Source organism: Trachinotus anak, unplaced genomic scaffold (assembly GCF_046630095.1).
Source record: "Trachinotus anak isolate AG129_WGS33_773 ecotype Australia unplaced genomic scaffold, CSIRO_AGI_Tana_v1 ptg000032l, whole genome shotgun sequence".
Lineage (NCBI taxonomy): Eukaryota > Metazoa > Chordata > Actinopteri > Carangiformes > Carangidae > Trachinotus > Trachinotus anak.
In genome coordinates this window covers 26,094,516-26,109,412 of record NW_027273883.1, presented here as the reverse complement: position 1 = coordinate 26,109,412, position 14,897 = coordinate 26,094,516, and the positions used below count along the sequence as shown (strand labels likewise).

Below are 14,897 nucleotides of genomic sequence, written 5' to 3'. Positions count from 1 at the left end.
GTTGTTTGTCCTCATTTGATTCCATGGTAACTGCAGCAGTGAATCATATGTTCTGTACCTGTGTCATTTACATCAGTGACCACAATGTGTTTACTGTTAGTTTAGAAGAGCAGCTGAAATTGTGTCTGTATTGATTCATCCTCAGATCTTCCTCCATCCAGCACTGCAGTTAAACCCATGACACAGTTTAGGTTTAAAATAATTATAATAGCTTCAAAAAACTCAGGAACACCAATTATCATCATAATGATAATAATATTGTCATTAGTCTCCTGTATGTGTTTGATATCCAGAGAAAGTTTCTCAGATAATTCATTGATGTGACTGTTGATGAGTTGACATGATTACATTTACAAGTTTATTTGGTGCTGTTGTAGCACCAAATAAATGCATAACAGTTAAATAAACCCACGGAGTCCATTTTATTGACAGTTAAATCTATTCAGAGACACAGTGTGTTAATGATGAATGATGTTTGATGTTTTGATGTTTCAGATGACATGTTGAATAGTCAGAGATCTGCTAGTATGAAATGCTTTTAATACCACAGTTATTTTCACAGTAACGCAACACATCACACAAGAACACTGTAGAGTAAAATAAATATGTACACTTCAAATTCAAGATTTAGCTTGACATGAGAGAAACTCGAGTGTCTTTAAAAGACACCATGTGACCAGGAAACAGTGACAAATGAAGACTCGTCATCAAGGAAAAGCTGATGTTGGAAAAATTCATGCACAGGAAACTGGTCCTGACAAATGTGAGTTTTATCTCAGATATAAAGGCTATACATCAATTGATTTTTGTCTGCTTTGAGTCAGTGATAAATTATGAGATGTAGCACTAGATGGAGTTGGGCTCACCTGTACGCACTGGAGAGGGGCTGGACTCTCCTTTCCCAGAGTTGCCCAGGGTGACAAGTGCTGGGCAGATGTGGGGATACTCACAAGCCCCTGGCTGAGCACCGTTATGTTGGAGGACATGAGAGTCGCCACCATGCGACTGTGTGACACCTAGTTGAGGTGGTCTGGGTATCTGATTACGCCTCCTTTGGGGGTTCCCCGCCACGTCCAACTAGGAGGAGACCCCGGGGTAGATCCAGAACTTGCTGAAGGGATTACACATCCTACCTGGCCTGGGAACGCCTTGGACATCTGGAATACCCTGCTCAGCCTGCTGCCTCTGCGACCTGACCTCAGATAAGCAGAAGATGGATGGATGGATAATTATTTATGATGGATTACTGTTGATTGGAATCATGCATCTCTTTTAGACGGTCTACAATGTGCTTTACAAGAGATTTTAACAGGCTTCATTTTATAAACATACAGTATCACAGGCTACTCACCTTTAATCCAGCTCCTCCTGTGCAGCTGCAGTAAAACTGTGCTGCCTGTACAACCACAGCAGTGACGTGTGCAGTCATGTGATCTGCGCTCAGTCATTAGTGCTTCTGATCCTGGTTCAGACTTTCTGCTCTTGTTGCATTAATCTTAAAGCTGCAGCTGATGTTTTTGGCCACATGAACTTGATCCTGCAGCTCTGGAGTCAGACTAACTTTCCCCCTCGATCTACACTCAGTCATCCATACTGACGAGTTGAAAATGTTTTTAAAAATTTTAGTGAAAAAGGGGTCTGAATACTTTGATTACTGTATGTGTATATAACCTTACAGTATATACACATGTTCAGTCAAGTGAAGGACATTTCAGAGTGAATTCCATTTTAAAACCCTGAATGCTTTATTTAAAATATGCATACATAATACTTCTCCTACAGAACAATACAGAACAGTACAATCACTTTTGTAGTAACACATTTAAAATGTAAAACTGCCTGCAAGCAAACAAAGTTCTACTTTGGCTTCTTACAGCGAGAAAAGAAGAGAAGCCTGAAATACTCAGAATGAACAAACCGCAGAAAGAAGCTGGAACACATCTGTGTGTGACATCTGGTGTTGTGTGTGTTCTGTGACGGCAGAGCTGAAGCTGGTGATGGCTGTGATGTGCCTGGGCTGATGAACAGGGTTCCCACAGTCCTCACCGTCCTGCAGGTGTCATCCTGGTTTTGAAAAAAGCTTGTGAAAACGTCCCAACAACAAACAGACGTGGTTTTGTCTGAGCTTTAAACAGATGCTCTGTGTCAGCAGGTGTGAAGGTGAACGTGCTGCTTTACAATCCCACAGTGGTACAGTGAGGTGCTGCTGACACCTCACAGAACCAGGTGTGGGAACCCTGGACATCTCTTCATCCTGTCCGCCAGTGGAACATGGCACACATAATACATGCCATAACATACAACTATACAGCACAAATCACACTGAACATCACATCAGGCAAGACTGTTCTCCTGACTCTGAAACACTTTGTCAAGTTCATCATAACTTTATGTTACAGTTGTGTACAAATGTGTCACACACTGACACACTGTGAAACCCTCACTCCATCAGTGTGTTACTGTGAACTCAAAGGATGAGGCTGAACTTCTTTATCATGAACCAGTACTTACTGTGTATGTGTGTGTGTGTCTACAGCCTGCCTGAGTCTCACACACACCGTCCCACTGCCCCAAACACTCACTATAGCACCAAATGTGGATTAATCCGCCGTTGAAAATGGTTCCCAACAAAGACACTGTTTCCTCCTGTTGATAAAAACTAGTGATCAGCTGTTTCAGTAAATTACTGAGACTCAATGAAAATCAATGTATATATTTGTAGATTAATGTCTTCAGAGCTGAGAAAGAGGAGGGAGACAGACTAACACACACACACACACACACACACACACACACACACACACACACACACACACACACACACACACACACACACACACACACACACACACACACACACACACACACACACCATATGAAACAGAACTCCAGCCTCATCTTTTGAAGCAGATGACATGTGAGCTGAGGTTTTGGGGGCATCAGGGAGCGTCTCCTTCACTGTCACAGCTCCACATGAAGGAAATTAAAAAAAACAAACACAGTGATAATAAATGAAACTTAAACATGTAACAACTGAAGCAAAGGAAGAGAGATTCCTGTGAAGATGCTGAGGCTGCGACAGAAGCAGAGTGAGGAGGGAGTCCACACTGACAGCAGGACGGAGAGCTGACAGCTGACACATCAGCTGCTGTGTACCCTCAGCAGCAGCCACTCAACACATTTAATAGATATACTGCAAGTGTAAAACACAAGTTACCATCAAACACATCGTCCTGTGCAACATGCTCATCAACACTGTTCTTCCTCTGGCTCTGCACAGGAAAGCTGAGGGGAAACAACATGTGGCGCATTAAAAAGACAAGATAACAGATTTTAAAATGAACACATCCTCTTCTTCAAGTGTGACAGCATCAGATGTCCCTGCAGCTAAAATCTCCTCAGAAGGAGACGGAGGGAACCAGAGACTGAGACTGAAGAAAACTACACCCACCGCTGCACCACCACAGCCGAGCACTAGTCAGTGAACTACTCATGAATAAATAATGTAGCAGATAATAAATAAGAGGAAGTGGGTGGTCCTGGATGGTGCTGAGGGAACGGGTCCAGACAGGAGGAGGAGGTGAGTCAGATATTGGAGGTCCTGGAGCCCAGCTTCATCGGCCGGCTCTGCTCTCAGTCATGTGACTGAGTCTGACATCATCACATGTGTTGTGACATCCTGACACGGAGCCCTGCCGGCCCCGCCTCCAAGAAGCAGCTGTCCAATCACCAAAGCTTTCCCCGCTTCATCCATTCAAGTGTCTACAGAGTCTTAATGCTCCTCAGGTTCAGAGGTCCAGCAGATCATCAGCTGTCCATGCTGCAGCATTCTGGGACAGGAAGGAGACAGAAGGAGACAGGTCACACTTACATTAGTTCATAAAATGTTTTGAAAGTCTCACATCTCATTAAAGTCATCTTCCCTCCAACTTCCCGCAAACAGACACCATCGCTGCAGCCCTGTACACTGAGCTGAGGAACATCAGGGAGCCGTGTCAGGATGCTTTTTACAGCTCCACCTGACATACAAGTCAATGAGCTGACCTCACCAACACCTGCAAACAGTTAAAATGAACCCCACTGCTCCTCCACCTTCAGGCTCAGCACTGACTCTCCACAGGGCTGGGCCTCTCCTCTGTGGTCTGTACACTCATGACTGAACTCCACCAACACCACCATTACATTACATGGGCTCATGCGTGTGGTGTGTGAAGTGTGTGTAGTGTGTGTGTCAAGTGTGTCATGCGTGTCCTGTGTGTAGCGTGTGAAGTGTGTGTCGTGTGTGAAGTGTGTGAAGTGTGTGAAGTGTGTGAAGTGTGTGAAGTGTGTGAAGTGCGTGTCCTGTGTGTAGTGTTTGTTTTGTGTGTATTGTGTGTGTCATGTATGTTGTGTGTGTAGTGTGTGTAGTGTTGTGCGTCCTGACAGCAGTGGCTCAGAGATGACAGCAGTGAACTGATTCCATCATTGAGCTGCACCAACAACCATGTACACTGCTGTTCATGCTCGTACCATTAAGCCCCTCTGCATCCTGGACATCCAGGAAGGGGGCGGGTCCCCAGATCCGGACAGTTCCGTCGTCTGAGGCGCTGGCCAGCAGTCCGGGCAGGACGGGGTTCCAGCTCACACAGTTGACCGTGCGGGTGTGACCGGTCAGCTCTGCGATGGGCAGCTCGCTGCGCCGGTGCCAGATGTAAACTTTGTGGTCTGTCAGGAAACAGGGACCGGATTAGACTTAAAGGACCAATGACAGCCTGTTTACTCATGATGTGGACCAGGTCTCAGACTGCAGGTGTGACCAGTAAGCCCCCTCTCTCTCTCACACTTAATGTGGGGACACATTAACTCTGAACTGACTCATCAGGATTTAATAAAACATCATCACAACAGTAGAAGCAACATCTGGATCAGAGTCATCATGGAAACATCAGGATCGTACTGAAGGTCTCACCTTCGCTGCCGCTGGCGATGAAGTCTTCATTGTGGCCTCCGAGGCAGGAGTGGATGGTGTAGAAGCCCTGGGTGACCCCCTGGTACTTCCTGACCAGCACGCGGTCCTGCAGGTCCCACAGGTGCACTCCCTACAGAGCACAGGATTCACTGAGACACAGGTCTCTGTAGAAACTGGTTCAGATTCAGAAAGTGGAGCAGCTGCTCACCTGGGTCGCAACGTTCAGCAGAGCTAACCTCCCATTTTTGGACACGGTGAACGACATGATGGGATGGTCCTCCTGCACTCTGCAACAACACAACACACAACATCATCCACAACACAACAAACACACACAGAGGCCCCGGGTCCAGGACTGGAGGAAGCAGAATCACCACCTCACAGCCGCACCAGTTCCACCAGCCAGTCAGCTTCCAGTTTACATCCATATCAGAACATTATGATGTCACAATGAAGCTGTCCTTTGACCTCTGACCATTAAAATTCTAACCTTGAGTCTGAGTGAATGTTTGAGCTGAATCTGAAGAATTTCCCTCCAGGTTCACTGAGATAGACTCAACACCGACCAATCAAAACGGACCAATAAAAATGTTCAACTCCACAACAGCAGCTTCAGTGTTGTCTAAACTTCACACACAAATAACCAAACAGCAGGTGTGACATGGACAGTTGCGTGCAGTAAGATGTTCGGGATCTTTGGGAATCTCAGGATTTAATCTAACTCTGAGTCTTGGATCACGATTAGATTCAGGATCAGTTCTCAATTCAAAACCGATCCTGGATTCAGTACAGGAGGAAGGAGGAACCAGTTTCAGGCTCTGACCAGTGAAACCTGAGTTCCCACTACACTGGGCACAGAAACTGACTGTGAGCCAAAGAGCTTCTCTTCAGACGTCTGTGAAATGGTTCATTCTCCGATCTGGTCTTGGTTATGCGCTCAGTCTCCGCTCTGCCTCCTTCCTTCTCAGTTCCACCTGACCCCTGACTGATCAGACACCAGGTCTCATTAAAGAGCAGGTTTCTCAGGGTGTGACCTACATGTTTCTGTCCGTCAGGTCCTCAAAGTTGTATCCTCGGATACGTTGGTGGGTGTCGGATGCGAGGACGGTCCGGCCGTCACTCAGACACCACAGGCACTGCACCCGGACCCCTTCCCACGAGTCCAGCAGGTTTCCGTCCAGGTCCTGGGAGTCAGGAGGAAAAAACATTAATTCAGTATTAGGATCTACACCAGACTGCTGCAGAGACCAAGTCCTTCTGTATCTGAACGACAGTCATTTATTTTTACTGTATCTCACAGTGACACACTGTTGGACTGTTGTGGGTTTGAACACTTTCTGTAATAAAACACCTAAAAGCCTGAATCTGATCAGACAGCTCTGTGGTCTGACTTGTGTCAGTTTAGGTCCCTGATGTCAGAGAGTTTGGGAACCATTGGTCCAGTGAACAAACATCATCTCAACAGAAGACCCGTTCATGTGTTCTCAGAGTCAGTATCAGACTGAGATCTGGACCGGCTGCTTCACACACTCATTTAACAGCTCTGTTAAATGAGTCCAGTGTGTGACGCTCTGACACCATGAGTGTGCATGTGCTGGGACAGATACTCACACATTGGTAGAACTGGCCTCTCTGGCCTCCAGTGACGAAGCGTTTACCATCTGGGTTCCAGGCCACGCTGGTCAGGCTGTCCTCATGAGACTGACTCATCTTAGTCCGTAACTCCCCCGTCTGCACAGCAGAGGAGGAGACACACAGATCAGACACCACACACTCTGCAACACACTGATGATGAGGTTTGTCATGTGACCCTCTCATCACCTGAAAACACTCTCTCTTAATACTGTCCTCCTGCAGAATTGGAGGGGACTGGAGCAGCAGCAGGAAGAAACACACTGAGCTTAAAACTGCATTGATCAATATTTAGATTTTTGGGTTATTGCAGCTTCAGGTTTAAGTTTAATGAGTCGTGTGCAGGTAAAAACCCACAGATTACTGTCTCCAGTAGACTGGAGGAGATCCACCCGATGTGACCACCTCACATTCACTTCAGCTGAAATCCTCCGTCTGTCACACAGCAGTCACTCAGTGGGCATCTGTCCACAGCCACTATGAAGAGCAGGGTGACCAACCAGAATCACCTGCTCCTGGCTGTTTCCTCCACCAACCAATCAGGTTACAGGAAATATGGTTACAGCTCCAGCGTTCAGTAATGATCAGAACATGATAATGAAGTTGACCTTTGACCTTTTAGATATTTAAGGTCATCACTTCATTTTCGCCTGTTAGACATATGTGCTGAATTGTGTCATAATTAGTGACTGAATTAATGAGTTACGGCCAAGAACATGTTTTGTGCGGTGACAGTGACCTCGACCTTTAACCTTTGACCACCAAAATCATATCAGTTCATCCTTGAGTCCATTGGTCATTTGTATCATATCTGAAGATGTTGAAAGGTGAGGCGTTACTGAGATATAGCGTTGTTCATGAGAGTGGGATGACCTGGGAACATAATACCTCCTCCAGCTCTGACCATTGCCATGGAGACATAAAATCTTTTAATGTATGAAAGACAGAGCAAATGTGAACTTGTCCTTTAAGAGTCTCACTGTTTCTAACTATCAACTATGATACTGTTGATGACATCATCAAATCATCATGTCAGTGTCTAGTGATGTCACAATATTTGTGTTATATGCAATGTTCACCTTCAGTTCACTAACAATTAACTAATGTCCGAGACCGGTGAACGTTGATGTACAACAACCACCGTTCAGTCAGACCTGAGGGAACCCAGTGACCAGCTGACGTGCACCTCTGTCAGGTGCTGTACCTGTATGTTCCACAGCCACAGCTCAGAACAGTCATCAGGACCACAGGCTATCAGGTAGGCATCATCAGGGCTCCAAGCCAGGTATGAAACTCCGTAAGCGTGACCCTCCAGAGTCTTCATCAGCTTCAGCTGCTGGGTTTCCTGTGGAGCCACAGACACACAGTCATGAATCCAGTTACTTCAGCTGTGAGGTGGAGCTGATGAGGAGCAGACTGATTACCATGTCGACGTGCCACACGATCACTGTGGTGTCTTTGGACCCGGTTGCCAGTTTGGTGCCGTTGTTGGAGAACTTGCAGAACCAGACTTCGTTGCAGTGTTCAGTGAGAATCTGCTGAGTGTAGCAGGGGAACTGTTTCCTACAGTTAAGGAACACACACACACACACACACACACAATAATTTTGTCAGTTTGAAGCTGTTAAAACAGTTGTGTGCATTATTATCTTCAGTTTTAAATGAAGTGTCTGTTTATATGTATGTCTGTGTGTATAAATATCTGCTGTGTATGGATGTGTATATGTCCTGTGTTAATTCATCATTTTAATTTCCTTCTCTTTTCTTTTCGTTACTTTTTGTCTTAACATTTACTTCATTCTCTGTGCACGTGTATCAATATAAAATTCACAGTACCTGCAGGTACGGGACCCAGTGCAGAACTCTGTACTTCACTCATTAGAAACAGGAAAACCCTGATCTGAACTGGTTCTATATACAAAAGGAGATTTATTTCAAAGCAGAGGGCAGTCCTCTGTGTGTGGGTCTGTACCTGCTGCAGGCGTGGTCCAGGAGCAGGGACACAGAGTCCAGTCCACTGTCCAGCTTGGTGTTGTGGTAGAGGCAGCGCTCTCTCTGCAGCTCCACCGCCTGCTTCAGCAGAGTCTGCAGGCGGCGAGGGGGCAGCATCACTGAGGGAGGCAGGTAGGCTGTGCACACACACGCACATACACACACACACACAAGTTCAGATCATAATGCACAGCTTTATTAGAACATACTAATGTGTAATATTCAGCACATCTGTCACTAGGATCATCATGAATCAACCACAGCCTCTCAGAGTCACTGTTCTCCTCTCCAGGCGTAATGCAGGTGAACATGTGTGTGTGTGTGTGTGTGTGTGTGTGTCTATTTTTTTTATACTTGTATGTGGAAGGTTTAGGTTTGTTCTGTCCATTGTGAGCCTGCCTCCTGACAGGAGTTGAATCAACAAATCAACTTGCTGATCTGCAGAACGCCGTGTGTGTGTGTTGGCTCCACTGCCAGCCTCTGACCTACAGTTACCCTCCTCCTTTGCAGGTCCACAGAGAAGTTTATATGTGCGAGTCTTCAGTCAGTTGTGGAAACTTTGTACATGCACAACAAGCTGAGTGTTTCCAGTCTGTGTTTCATGGTGTCAATACTGAGCCAAGACCAGGAGACAGTACTGAACAACTAGTGAGGAAAGTTTAAATTCATTTGTTAAAGGTCCATATTTTACTCTTCTTCTTTGTTTTATTTAAAGTGTTGATATCCATCAGAATATATATTTGTGGTTTTAAGATCATCTCAGTATTTTACATCTCCTCTCTGGCGACTCAGAGAAACCAAATCTTGCAAGGTTGTATTGCGGGTCCAGATGGGCGGGGCTTGGGGAATCCCTGAGGGCAATGACTGCTTTGTTGTGACATCACAAAGTTACAGAAGTCCTGACGGCTGGTTTTAAGGCTCAGTTTCTAAATACAGGTTGTGTGCATTTCTCTGTGGACTTGATACTTTCACAGTATTAATATAGAACCTGACCTGCTTTATAATCAAAAAACACATGGACATCTACCTTTAGACTGTGTGGACCTTTAAAGAATGAGTGAAGTTTTGTAAATGTAATATTAGCTAAAGGTCTTTATGATACATTATATTATCAATACAATGTTATATTCTAGGATCACCATGACCAAGATTAAACTACTAAATACTAAATAATATAGAATGTTCTTATTTGCACAGAGTGTGATGTAACTCTGTACATTACTCTCATCTGCACAGGAAACAGCTGTTAAAGTCCTGTAGGAGGCAGCTGCACTGTACATGAGTCTGACCCTCTGCTGTGAGTGATCACAGGTCAACGTACAGACATACAGTACACAGCAGGACTGTGTGTGAGTCAGACTGCACTCACTCTGCAGCTTGTCCAGCAGCTTTGTTCGGGATGCCATTCCTTTCCCTTCCCACTCAGCTTTGGCTCGTAGGTCCTCTGCATGACTGCACATCAGGTACCTTCAACACACAGAGACACTTCTCAGCTACGGTCAGACACAGTCACACACACCTGGCCCTGTCAGCGTATTGACCTGTTCTCCACATCAGAAACAAGCAGGACAGTGAAGTTAGATTTTCAGTCCTGGACCAACAGCAGGAACAGAGGCTTCAGTAGTGTTGACATGATGCTGCCGTCCCCTGCACCACACAGCAGTGAGATGTTTAACAGAGTGACTGAGACATGTCTTCAGGCTCAGGACACTGAAGCTCTGTCACACAGTGGGGTCAGATGACCTTGTAGCCCCTGGTGTCCCTGTGCTGCAGCCTGACTCAGGATCAGTCTGTGTTCTGCTGGACCTTGTGTGGATGCACTGACACAGTGGTCTCTGCTGTGTGGTGCAGGGGGGTCAGCTATGAGGTCTCTATCTAAAGACGGCAATGTCAACACTACTGAAGCCTCTGTTCCTGCTGTCCAGCTGTCTCCGTCTTCAGCAGGAGGACAAACTGTCTCCACCTGGCCGAGGAGCATTAGAAACAGTTTTACAGAAGCTGCACTTCTATCCCACCCTGATCAATCATTATTGATACTATTGACCCATCCTCATTGATCATTATTGATAATGCAGATGTGGAGATTATGTTTCACTAAACAGAGTAAAAGACATAAACATGTAAAAGGTCCTGTGTGTGTGTGTGTGTGTGTGTGTGTGTGTGTGTGTGTCAAAGTGGAAGCTTGATGAGATGGAGAAGTGTTGGACACACTGATCAGTTCTCCAGTCTGACCCCTGTCAGCTGGTGGACTTACCCGCTCAGGATGTGGATCCGCTCCGTGTTGTACTTCAGCGGGGTGAGCTCAGCTCTGAGGACCTGCAGGGCCTCCAGGACCTTCCCGTCCTCCAGGTACTCCAGGTACTTCTGCTGCAGCAGGAGGAACTTCATCCTCTGTGGAGGGGGGCAAAAGAGGACAGTGGTCATCATGTCATCAGGCCACATCAAACTCAAACTCTTCTTTACCAACACACTGAAGTGAGTTTATTCTGTCTATTATTGGAGACGGTCCAACAGTCTGTAAGCCTGAGGGTAGAGCCTGGTCCTCACACTAGAACCAGTCCCTACTGAAGATGATGGACTGTCAGTCACACACAGGACCATCTTCACTGACAGAGACTGAAGTGGGTCACCTCTCACATTTCACAGCATTTGTTTTATATGTTGCTGTACGTTCACCTAACACCAGGGCTGGATTATAACCAGGCAGCGTGGACAACAGGTCTCTACTGAAGAAGACCCCTCAGCTAAAGTCCAGTTCTAAACCTTGGATGTTAGAAAGGTTACTGTTACCACAGCTGAGTGTCAGACACACTGAGAGAAGCCTCTCTGTTCTGGTCCAGGCAGCACAGGCAGAATGAACCTGAGGCAGTGTGAGTCTCAGACCACTGAGCTCCAGAACCAGGATGTGCACAGTCTTAGCATGCTCCATGTTCTCACTGCTGAGGTCAGGATTTAAGTCAGGTTACAGCTGATGGGTTCCCTCTTTTACTACAGCTGGTTTCTCTCACTTTGTCTCTGTATTCACATGATGAGACGACACAGCAACAGAGACAGAACAGTCTGTGGTGGTCTGAGGACTGCTGGACTTGTCACTTACCACTATAGCACTTGTAGAATGCATCAAAGCCTTCAGCTCATTCAGGTCACTCTCAGCCTGTGGAGAGAGGGAGAAGGAGAGTGAGGTCAGGTTTACTGGATTAGGTTGACCAGCAAAGAATCTATTTTTTTTAGTAAAATACATCCATATTAATCAGATCATGATACAGTCAACGATACAGTGCACAGATTACTGTCATCTATATGTTAAGAGTATGGATATGCATCACAGATAACTCAGCTGCACCTTGTCCCACTCTCCTTCCATGACGTGGTTGCGGAACTTGGTGGCAGAGGGGTGCTCCAGCCTGCAGCCGGACTCCTGCATCAGGAGGTCCACCGTCTGACTGTGGACACAATCAAGTCATATCAGTAAGGGCTGCACAATTAATCAAAATATAATCTAAATCACATCAAAATCACAGGAGCTGCATTTTATTGATAGAGGTAAAATGTATCACAACATAAGACCATAAGTCGACCTACGAATAATATTCTCCAGATGTGCTTGTTTAGTACAGGCACCAACAAAAATCACTTGATCATCATTTTTAATTTTTCAATTATTCGCACTGAAATTGTGACCCACATCATGATATCTGCCAAAATAATCACAATGTGATCAGTGATGTGTGTGATGTGATCAGTTACTCAGCACCTGGTTTTAACATGCATCATGTAACTGTGTGACAGTACGCACAGAGTGGACTAAGCCACAGGTTTGATTCTGTTGCTACTGTCTATGAGCAGATATGAATGATGCTTTTCACTGCTGAAATTATTAGTCAATTAATTCTATATTCAATCCACAAAAAAGTAATTAACAAGATCTTTTATATACAATGGTTTTTTTTATATGTTTAATATGTTGAACATTATCTTTGGGCTGTTGGTGTGACACATTATAGACCAAACAGTTAATTATTTAATTGTACCATAAATAAATAAATAAATATGTGAAAATATTAACTGGTGTAAAAACATTCTTCAGTTTCCCCCCTTTATGGGTTCATTACGTCACAGTTTACTGCATGACTACAACAACATGAATGTGGGTCACATGGTTTCCCCTCCACATGTAAACAGTTCGTCCTCTCCCAGTGTCAGTCACTGATCAGCCCATAACGAACTCCCTTTAAAAATCAAGCGTTTTTCAGACTTGAGGATTGTGTCTTAATGTTGAACCTGGACTGACCGCTTCCTCCACCACAGCGCTGCAGATGTGTGACAGAAAGAAAACCACTTTAAAGTTCACCCCTGTCAGTCCGGGACAGTCTGATCCACTACGAGGCCTACAGACCCCCGACACTTAAACATGAAGCACGGGGCTGGGTTGTTTTCCTCCCTGTCCAGAGGTCATGGTGAGTGTCCCGGCTGCAGGACGGATGAGTGTGACACACCATCTGACAGCTGCCGAGGACACGGTGCTTTAACCGGCCGACTTACTTGAGACCGAGGTCGTGTAGGTGTTGTCCTATCAGCCTGATGACATCCTCCTCCGACTGAGACAGGCGCTTCTTCTTCTTCACATCCGCCGAGCCGCTGCTGTTGTTGGGCGCAGGCTGCGCTGACACTCCGTTGTTGTTGCTGACAGTGTTTCCATTGTTGGTGACTGACACTAGTCCGTTGGAGTGAGCTGCCCCGGTGGAGGACGACTCACCGTTCTGAGCACCGTTTCGACAGGACAGCTCTGGATCCCGGTCCTGTCCTGCCCCGTTAGACTGCATGTTACCGCGGGTTAAACGGGTCACACGACGTGTACACAAACGAACGACGGGCGCAGCGGGACACTGCGGGGAAAACAACACCACCGGTACGGCCGCCGACAGGCCCACTGACCCAGATGCAGCCCCGAACTGCCCTGCTCCCCCTACGGCCGAGTCTCCGTGTTTGTTACGCGGCGGTGGCAGCGACGATAACACGGTTTTCGGCTCGGAGGACGAAGAGACGGAGGCCGGAGTTACTTGGACAGCCGCATTTTGTGAGCTCAGTCGGTCTACGGTGCTGTCAGGTTCCGTTAAAGCCGCGGTGAAGTTGTTGGGTACAGCTTGTTATTGTTGCTCTCAGACAGCTGCAACCCTGTTATGGACATACGCAGTGACGTCAGCGGAAATTCCTTCACGTCGGTCCGTGCGGGCTGCGTCACCGTTAGGGGGCAGCAGACTTTAACTGCAAGTGTTTACTCCTTTAAGATGCTGACTATTCATTTAGAAAAAAATACATTATATTCTTTTATAAGAATATTATATAATATATAACAATATTGATTGGTCTGTTTGTTATCATGGTGCAGTTCTGTTCAGTATTTTATCTTTTGAGTCCTGCGGGGCTTTAAAGTAGTTCAAAAAGACCAAATAATGAGAGTTAGTGAAGTTCAAGTAAAATCAGGACAGACAGGCAGAGCTTCGAACTGGCTGCACCCAGTCCACCATCCTGCCCAGAGGTCCTGATCCAGAACTACCCCCACCCCCAACAACTCTTGATAAAATAAAGTAAGATCAAAGTATCACTGGTCAAACAAATTTATCAAAAACAGTTTGTTCTCATTGCCTTCTTATTCTTAAGTCCTTTTAAAGTAGAGTTGTATTGTTAGGGGCAGCACTTCCTGCTCAAAGTGACCAGAGTTTAGTTTGGAGTCTGTTCGTTTCTTCTTATGAACGTGGAATATCCCAGTCAATACAATCAGCTGCACAAAAAATCTTTGTCTTCACCCTCAAATTACATGAAAACGTCTCTGTCCTGAAACTGGATCAATTCAATCCAGTTTTCTTTCTTTATAAAGTTCTCAACATCCACGCAAAATAATCTGGCATGAATACACTGATAAAATAAATGACAAATTTCATCTTCACAGAAATTAGAAAAATGTAACAATGCAGAATTTTAAAGGAAACCTCTTTAATTTTATTACTAGAACAGTTTGTCTCCGATTATGTCAATGAATTTCTCCATAGTTTGAGACCCAACAAAAACTTTCTGGCTCCAGAATTTCCCGATGAGAAAGTCAAGAAAGTGTCGATGTGCTTCAGCCCCATTTCATTTTTTTTTTTTTTTTTTTTTTAACTTTTTATGAAAATATGAATCACGCAGAGTATTTTTTACATAGTTTACAAAGTGTTTGGGGGGGGGGGGGGGGGGGGGGGGTAGAGCACGTACCATTATGGCTTAGTCCTAACCACAGCAGTCTGGGGTTCGAGGCTGACCCGAGGCCCTTTGCTGCATGTCCTTC

The 14,897-nt window shown here is 45.6% G+C and overlaps 1 protein-coding gene across 1 annotated transcript; it reads right to left on the bottom strand.

Annotated features, from left to right (window-relative positions):
* Positions 1 to 1,721: 1,721 nt before the first annotated feature.
* Positions 1,722 to 13,769, bottom strand: wdr26a (WD repeat domain 26a). Its single transcript, XM_071468511.1, has 14 exons — positions 13,115 to 13,769; positions 11,916 to 12,015; positions 11,670 to 11,726; positions 10,827 to 10,963; positions 9,942 to 10,039; positions 8,553 to 8,709; positions 8,005 to 8,143; positions 7,785 to 7,925; positions 6,560 to 6,679; positions 5,987 to 6,132; positions 5,157 to 5,235; positions 4,949 to 5,078; positions 4,510 to 4,704; positions 1,722 to 3,830 (listed from the first exon to the last, which is right to left on the bottom strand). The coding sequence occupies exons 1-14, from the start codon at positions 13,393 to 13,395 to the stop codon at positions 3,808 to 3,810; spliced, it is 1,803 nt and encodes a 600-aa protein (XP_071324612.1). The 5' UTR covers positions 13,396 to 13,769; the 3' UTR covers positions 1,722 to 3,807.
* Positions 13,770 to 14,897: the final 1,128 nt, after the last annotated feature.

Excerpts from the sequence above, each read along its gene's own strand:
- wdr26a (XM_071468511.1), bottom strand. The coding sequence starts at position 13,395 with ATGCAGTCTAACGGGGCAGGACAGGACCGGGATCCAGAGCTGTCCTGT. Across the intron at positions 8,144-8,552 it reads CTGGACCACGCCTGCAGCAG|GAAACAGTTCCCCTGCTACA; the intron begins GTACAGACCCAC and ends CCTTAACTGTAG. Across the intron at positions 5,079-5,156 it reads TGCTGAACGTTGCGACCCAG|GGAGTGCACCTGTGGGACCT; the intron begins GTGAGCAGCTGC and ends TGTGCTCTGTAG.